This window comes from Nicotiana sylvestris, chromosome 4 (genome assembly GCF_000393655.2).
Source record: "Nicotiana sylvestris chromosome 4, ASM39365v2, whole genome shotgun sequence".
NCBI classification, from domain to species: domain Eukaryota; kingdom Viridiplantae; phylum Streptophyta; class Magnoliopsida; order Solanales; family Solanaceae; genus Nicotiana; species Nicotiana sylvestris.
Window position 1 is genome coordinate 111,378,439 of NC_091060.1, and position 8,685 is coordinate 111,387,123.

At 37.0% G+C, this 8,685-nt stretch overlaps 1 protein-coding gene across 1 annotated transcript; it reads left to right on the top strand.

Annotated features, from left to right (window-relative positions):
- Positions 1-3,036: 3,036 nt before the first annotated feature.
- Positions 3,037-4,471, top strand: LOC104241373 (transcription termination factor MTERF6, chloroplastic/mitochondrial-like). The gene has a single exon (XM_009796311.2). It carries the CDS (start codon positions 3,140-3,142, stop codon positions 4,253-4,255), a length of 1,116 nt encoding a protein of 371 aa, XP_009794613.1. The 5' UTR covers positions 3,037-3,139; the 3' UTR covers positions 4,256-4,471.
- Positions 4,472-8,685: the final 4,214 nt, after the last annotated feature.

The following is an 8,685-nucleotide window of genomic DNA, read 5'->3' on the forward strand; positions in this document are numbered from 1 at the left end:
TCTTCTTCTTCTTCTCCTTCTTCAAGTTTCAATCTGAAATTCAGCCAAAATGAAGTCTAGTCTTCACCAAAACACCCTTAAAATTGAGATATAAACTCCAAACTATATTTTCAATTGTTTGCAACAACACCCAATCCAAACAAATAATGATTTTTGAAAACCCAAATTCGAATTCAAAGCTTCAAAGCTTTTTAATGGCCATCAATGGTGGAATTGCTGCTCTCTTTTCCTTTGCTTTACATTTCTGAAATTAGGAATTGAGAGATAGAGAGAGACATAGAGCGAATTCCCAATTGTTTGCAACAATACCTAATTCAAATAAATAATATTTTTTGAAAATCCAAATTCGAATTCAAAGCTTTCAAAACTTTTTAATGGCTGTCAATGGTGGAATTGCTGCTCTCTTTTCCTTTGCTCTATATTACTAGAATTAGGGATTGAGAGATAGAGAGAGACGTAGAGAGAGAGCGCAAGACAGAGAGAGAGCATGAGGGAGAGAAAATAAGGATGAGAAATAATTGATTCCTAATATGAAGGGATACTCATTTAATTACTAAAGTGTATATAATGGGTAAATTTGTATATAAGATGTAATTAAATTACAACTTGAGTAGGGAGGGTAAGGCTAGCAAACGAGCCGGGCCCGGGCCTAAACGGGCCTCGTGGGCCGGTCTTAATTAAGTGGGCCTGGGCTTAAACAGTCCCGGGCTTCGTGGGCTTTTGGAGATAACCGGACCGGGACCATGAACTAATGGTCCCGGTCTAAGTGGGCCGGTCCCGGGCCTATGTGGGCCTGGCCTATTTTTTTAAAATATTTTTTAATCTAAGGCAGTTTCTTGTAAATTATATTATATAGTTGTGACTTAAAAATTTTTAATTCAAATTTAAAAGACAAAATATTGTAAAAAGATATTCAAAGGAATGCATTATAATTTTTATTATTATGACATTAACAAAACATGACCCAAACTTTTTTAGTCCCCCCCCCCCAATGGAATGAGCACAACAAGGTGCTAATACCACCATTGAGAAGAAAAAGAAACTAATCAAGATGTGCCAAAATACAAGTTACATATTAATTTTACATGGTATCTCTTACAAATTTCATAAATCCATCAAGGTTCGGAGGAATTTCCGTTGGTGGTGGCGGAAAAGAAGCTTGTTCATCACCGCTTCTGGGCGAAGCTGCATCCTTCGCAAGTTCAGCTAGCATTTCTTCGTAAGCTTCGTCTACCTCTGGTTGTGATTCAGCAAGTCCAAAATTTCTTCGTTCCGAACGGATCCAGTCTCTGAAAAGTACTGATTTTTTCAAGCTCTCCCTCATAGACGCTCTATAATCACCAAGTTGAAGTCTTGCTTGACTAAAAACACTCTTCGATGCCACTGTTGAAGCTTGAATGGTTAAAATATCTCAGGTCATCCTTGAAAGGATCAGAAAGTATTTTTCTTTGTCTTTCCACCATTCTAAAAGATTAAATGAGCCGTCGGAATTCACTTCCTCAAGTACCTGTGACAAATAAACTTCAAGCTCATTTAGTTGTGAATAATCACTAGTGGGACAACCTTGAAAACCCCTGAACTCAGTCCAAGCAGTAAGTGCTCTTACTTCTGCAGTTCTTTTAGATGATTGAGAACTAGAAGAAGAAGGAGTTGGAACATTTGGTCTAGCATTATTTATTGCAATTTGATAGGCACGATAAATAGTTTGAGCATTTATTTTAATTGAGGCTTTTGCGTCCGAAAGTGTAGATAACTCCTCATCTTCAAGTACTAAACCATTATAAATAGATTGATACCAATACTGAGGACCTCCTAATTTCATAGTAGGATTTAATAAAGCAGCAACACCATAAATATGGGAAATAGGGAAAAAATATTTTTTAAATTTCTTTCTCATATAATCAATAGCTTCTTCATAAATTTCTCCACCCTCTGAAAAATAAGCAAACAAATTTGTAAGTTCTGCAAGATAAACTAAACAGTTTGAAATAGTAGGATAATATTGTCCAGAAAATTTATTTGTAGCAACATGAAATCTTTCTAAAAAAATCTACATGTGTACCGAATTGATGAACAACTTGTTGAATTATACAAAGTAAATAAAACAAACAAAACTATAATACTAAAACTAAAGAGTTGGAACGAGTTTATCGAATTGACGAACAACTTGTTGAAAATTAATTATCTTTGAAGACTTGAATACTTCAATTCACCAACTTCACAATTTTTCATACAAATTACAACAATAAAGTAACCAATTATTGAAGAAAATTAGAGAGAGATTGATGATTTTGTGAGAAAAATGAAAGAATGAGGAGGTATTTACAATTAAAAATAGAGAAAAAATGTAATTATTAAAAGTTTGGGGTCAAAACAAAGTTGGAGAGGGGGGTTAAATGGCTATTTTGCAAAGCCCAAACGGCTATTTTTGCAGGCCCAACGACCATATTTTAAATGACCCAACAGTCAAATTTTTTTGAGGGATTTTTTTTTAAAATTTAGCCGTTGGGCCCGGTTGAACCAGCCCAGTTAGGAACCGATCCCGGGCCCAAATGGTCCGGTCCTTAACGATTTTTTAGCCTTAACCGGCCCACTTAGCATGCCCACCCCTGGTCCAGGTCCTATCCGATTAGGTCCGGTTAGGCCCATTACCCTAATGGGCTCGCGGGCCTGGTCCGGTCCCCGGCCTAACCGAATCATTTGCTAGCCCATTTAGGAACCGATCCCGGGCCCAAACGGTCGGGTCCTAACGATTTTTTGGCCTTAACCGGCCCACTTAGCAGGCCTACCCCTGGTCGCGGTCCTATCTGGTTAGGCCCATTACCCTAATGGGCTTGCGGGCCTGGTTCGGTCCCAGGCCTAACCGGCCCATTTGCTAGCCTTATGGTAGGGTAATAAAATTTTTAATAGTGTATAGGTATGTAAAAATATCTAATACAATAATTATATCTAACTTGCTCAAACAAATCAGATCATTCTTTGATATGATTAATATTGTTTAATTATAGAGTATTAAATTAGAATGGATGGAACAATCCACTCACGCGCCCCAGGCAAACACCGTCCTAAAAAACACGAAGTGACCGAAAATACTTTGCACTACTACCAGGATTTAGGGTTTAAGCTTCTGCTTGATTAGATGTCCGGATTTCGAAACAATGGTGTTATGCATCTCCTCTACATTTATCGCTTCAGATTTCATGCATTTTACTCAACAGCTGCGGCAGATTCTCACACCAAGCATTTGGTGGAAACACTGGTGAACTCACTTGGGTTCTCTACAGAAGAAGCCATATCTACAAGCGTTAAGGTAAGTCGCTTGAGACCCAGAAAATATAAGCCTCTATTAGTCTTTAATTTCTTCGAAAAATCTGGTTTAGATAAAACCCACATCAAAAAACTTGTTTCTTCAGTCCCTGCATTGATGCTATGTGATGTAAATAAACACCTTAAACCCAAAATTGAAGTACTTCAAGAACTTGGCTTTTCCGTGTCGGATCTTGTCCAAATTATTTCCAACAGTGGGAAATTCTTCACCACAAGGGTAGACTGTTATACCAGACCAAATGTTGATTATCTTCGGAAACTATTGGGTAATGATGATTCTGTAGTTAAAATCATTAAGAGAAATCATATGGTGCTTGCTTATGCTCTTCATGAAGTAATGCCACCCAATATATCGTTCCTGCAAAATATTGGGTTATCATGTGTGGATATAGAGAAGCTTATGTTTTGGAATCCTGTGCTTTTAGTTCAAAAAACTGAGTGGCTCGAAAACGTAGTGAGTCGAGTAGAAAAAAAATATCACATTTCTCGGGGTTGCCCCATGTTTCTCTATGGAATTTATGCACTTGCATCTCTCAAAGAATCGACTTTGGAAAAGAAATTTGGAATTTTCAGGAGTTTTGGGTGGTCTGACTCGGACATTTTTACATTGGTTCAAAAACATCCTGCCTGTTTCAGCAAATCAGAAGACAAGCTCAAAAATGCGTTAAGTTTTTTTATGAAGGAACTCGGATATGAATCTAATTACCTGGTTTCTCACCCCACGTTTTTTACTTATAGCTTGGAGAAAAGGATTATGCTTAGACATAACATTTTGAAGCTAGTCAGCCAGAAGAAGCTAACAAATTGTAGTCGGAGCCTCTACACTGTTGTGCTATGGTCTGAGTTGAAGTTCTTAGAGAGTTATGTGCTTCCTTTTAAGGATGAGATGCCTGAGGTGTATGATTTATACGTCAAATGTAGAAGCTAATGGGGCATCTTTAGTTTTTTGAGTTTTACCAACTTTATTGATTTGTTGTTCCTTTCATGTTTTTCTTTGAGCTCAAAGCTACTGTTTGGTTCATATTTCGTTGCTAATTAGGCAATTTATCTTTTTGAAGTCAAAAGATGATGTTCTTTGATTTCAAAATGAACAAAGAGACTAAATATTTATGTTTCTACAAAGTGGAGCATTTTTCTGACGGCATCGCTTTCTCAGTCGGAATAAGATATTCTGCTTTACTGCTTGTAATAACTTTATTGGTTCTTCTGTTGTCATGTGATGGCCAAGATAATAAATATCCTCCAAAGTCCAAAAGCCCTATTTACAACAACAACAACAACAACAACAACCCAGTATAATCCCACTTACTGGGGTCTGGGGAGGGTAGTGTGTACGCAGACCTTACCCCTACCCTAGGGTAGAGAGACTGTTTCCAAATAGACCCCCTGCATCCTTCCCTCCAAGAACTTCCCGCCTTGCTCTTGGGGAGACTCGAACTCACAACCTCTCGGTTGGAAGTGGGGATTGCTTACCATCAGAGCAACCCCTCTTGTCTTCCAAAAGCCCTATTTGACCCAGTGAATTGCTTCTGGAATATATATGTAGTATCTTCTCTCAGCTTGGGTAGATCTGTGTGTAGAGAAGCATAACTAAGCTAAAAATTAAGTGACTGCCAACACGTACTGCAGCACAAGTAAAATAGACTTTTGTTGGAAAGATTTTATTCCACTGTGTCTTGAGATGGAATTGTAGGTGTAACTGCTAAAGTCCACCCTCTTGCCAAATTTTCCACAATTACTTATGCTAAGCAAGTACCAGAAACATTTCCATTTTCACCAAAAAGTTTTTTTTTTTTTTTGAATTTTTATGCTAGCTATATGGAAATTTTTTCACTGTCTGCGCAATGTTTTCTGCAAATAGATGAAAATGGACTCTTTTTTACTTTAAAGGTTGGATATAGATGTATAATCACTTTATTGGCTCTCTGCAAATAGATGAAAATGGAGACGTATAATCACTTTATTGGTCTCCTAAAAAATTCACTTTATTAGCTCTTTGGTATGACTTAGATAGGAAACCTCAGTGTTTTAAAAGGGAAAAACGCAACAAAGTGACAAGATTCATGGGGCTCGAAGCAAAAAGCAGTAACTGAAGTGCACAAGTTACGGAAAATAAAAAATTACTAACCATATATGAATGTAGTAGTCATTGTCAAATTGCAATTAAAATGACTAATTTCAGCATCCAATATATAATGATGTCTGTATTACTCCAACTAAAGTTAGGATCCAAAAAAAATCAACCACTTATCACTGGGATCGCTTTGCCGTCCTTTCAAGATACTCAAGCTTTTTACTGCTAATTTACATTTTATTACTGTCAAGCCAATGTTATAGGTTAACATTGCAAATTGCAGGCTTTAGCCAATGTTATAGGTTAACACCGCAAATTGCAGGCTTTCTCAGTTTAAAGTAAAAGATGCTTTTGGTTAGTGGAGAAAAATCGTTGTGAAATAATTAGTTTGTTGGTAAATGGAGAAGAAAAGTTGTGGAGAAATTTTGGTTCGATAACATCGTCATATAAATGCTTATCCTCATTCTGGAGAATATATCTTCTAGTTTGCTGAAATTTCTTGTTTTCTTTGGTTGAGTTTTGCACTTCAAACATAGTTTTATTTGTGTTTGTATCTTCACTATTTAGGAGAGGTGGACTACTTCAGCATGTCTCGTGGAGTGTCTTCTCTCAATTTGATCAAGAGTGGGCATGAAGAAGCTTTTGTTTGCATAACAAACATAATGGTTCTACATGTTGCAAGTGGCCTATGGTTGAAATTTTTTGAAAGAGACCATAGGCAATTGCCTCTTTTAAGCAGGGCACTTGAGATAAATGATACAAGAAATTTTGGCTCAAAATACTTCAGAAAATCATTTATGTACTGATATCATTGTCATTTTTTCCTTAATAACATAGTGGGTGGGGACAATTTGGAAATCAGTAATCGTAGGCTAACAAGGTTATTTTACGAGAATAGGGACAACAAAGTGAGAGAGAATCTTTTAGGTTTCCACTAGGATTTTACCAGATTAACTAGGCTTTACACCGTTATGTCATGTTCTGAATCAAAGTCTCTATAGAAGTATGTACTGTCTTTCAGGAATGATATCTGAGGATTCTGAGGTGCATGATGCGTACGTCAAAGGTAGAGGTGAAAAGGAAGATTCTTTTGTGGTAAGATGCAGACTGCAGATTCTTTGTTTCTGAGGTTCTTTCTTGATATTGTTCTCTCAATCCTCTCTAAGATATTGCTGCCAAGTCACATCTCATTGCTGTTTTTATCTTTTGGGTGTGTATCTATTTTCCTTGATGTTTCTTAATTCTATCTAGAATATTTTCCTCTCTTTGTTGACTGCCTTTATTAATCAATTATACTGGAAATATAAGGTATTCGGATTTTCTTGTCTATTGATTCGTTGAGGTAGATGTGCAACGATTGTATCTACCAATTGTATGAATCCTTTTCTCATTCTGGACTGCATGCTTTTATTTTTGGCTGAAGTTTCCAACTTTCTTTTCACATGAATTTACTGCTCCTAAAGAAATCTTGTCTGTGTTACTTATAAATAAAAAGAGAAAAAAAAAACTCTGTGTTTCTGTTGCCAGAGGAAGGTAGAGTAAGGTGTAGTTTTTAAAATTACAGATATAAGAAATTGGTACTTCTGTTGCCTTTTAGAATTGTAAGTGTCTCTCGGAATGGATGGACAGTTTGCAAGAGTACCTTTGAGGTTTCATCAAAGTTTCAGAAGGGCAAAACCTTACTGTCTTAGTGGTTGCAAGGTTTCGAAGATGCAATTGCAAAATTTTCTTTTCAAATATCTGGTTTGGTCATCTCACTTTCTTGCTTATATTATCTGGTTTGCTTTCTTTGCGAATGGTACCAGAAAATGGATGGCCTAGCAGTTAGATGCGATATATCTTTTTACCCTTTGCTTGGATTCTCTGGAATTTTATGATTTAGATGCTCTACATCTTGTGCACTTCTCGTCTTAATAGCCTTGTTTTTGGTACCTAAAGCAGTCAACATTAGACAGTAATGTGGGTTATTGAAAACCAGTGACCAGATTGATTTAGGCTCTGTAGTTCTTGCTTTCATTTCAAATTATATTTCGAGTAGTAAGGTAAAGATTAAGAATGAGGATATTCGAGCCAAGGTAGGAGTGGCCCCATGGAGGACAAAATGCGGGAAGCGAGACTTAGATGGTTTGGGCATGTGAAGAGGAGAAGCACAGATGCCGGGTAAGGAGGTGTGAGAGGTTATCCTTAGTGGGTCTTATAAGAGGTAGAGATAGGCCAAAAAAGTATTGGGGAGAGGTGATTAGGAAAGATATGGCTTTGCTTCATCTGACCGAGGACATGACCCTTAATAGGAAGGTGCGGAGGCCGAGGATTAAGGTTGTAGGTTAATAGGTAGTTGTGCGGGTTTCTGGACATTTCCAGTGTTATTAGTGTTATTAGTGGCAGTATTGTATTCTAATATTGTAGATTTCTATCTTCATGTTGTTCCTTTCGCTTTGTTTTCTTTTATGTTTTTCTTGTTATTGCATGTTGCTGCTGCTCTTTTCTCATTTTTCTTCGTGCCGAGTTTCCAATGGAAATACCTCTCTACATTCGGGGTAAGGTCTGCGTACTATCTACCCTCTCCAGACCCACTTGTGAGACTATACTGGTTTTTTTTTTTGTTGTTGTTGAGTAGTAAGGTAAAGATCCCACTGTCCTCTTCTTGAAGATGCTGCTTATAGTTTTTTTTTTCTTTGGGCGAATGGTATCTTCACTGGATTCACCTTAGATATCCTCTTTTCTGTGCAATGTTTCTGTTGGAATTGCCTTGTATTGGGTTACTCTTTTTCAGTAATTCAAGTCCCTTTGCTCATAAAAGTAATCGAAGGGTTAAATTACTTGGGGAAATAGCACTTTTAGTCCCAGAATTAATGCTATATTCTGATTTTACTTTTGTGTTATCTAACTTACCACTTTTGACCTTCAATTAAATGATGCGAGTGATTTTAACCCTTTAACTAACAGACCTCACAAAAATTAATAGATGATTCACTACACTGGAGGACAGTTTTGGAATTTAATGGTTTCTGGTTTACTTATACTTGCGAATCCATTCTTAGAACAAATATTTTGTCATTGTAATTAATGCACGTGGCAATAAAATGAGTATGTAAAACATGAATTTTCCCAGTTCTATCAACTCTCCCCCAACCCCCTCTCCCCTCCCATCCACCTATCTTTGTCTTTGACAAACACAAAGCTCATCGCCTGAGCTTTCATGAAATTCTTCCAGAATGTGCCAACATTCCCAAAATCTCTTCATTGCTCTCTCTTCAAAGAATGCCAAGCTTATTGAAGCTAGT

Excerpts from the sequence above, each read along its gene's own strand:
- LOC104241373 (XM_009796311.2), top strand. The coding sequence starts at position 3,140 with ATGTCCGGATTTCGAAACAATGGTGTTATGCATCTCCTCTACATTTAT.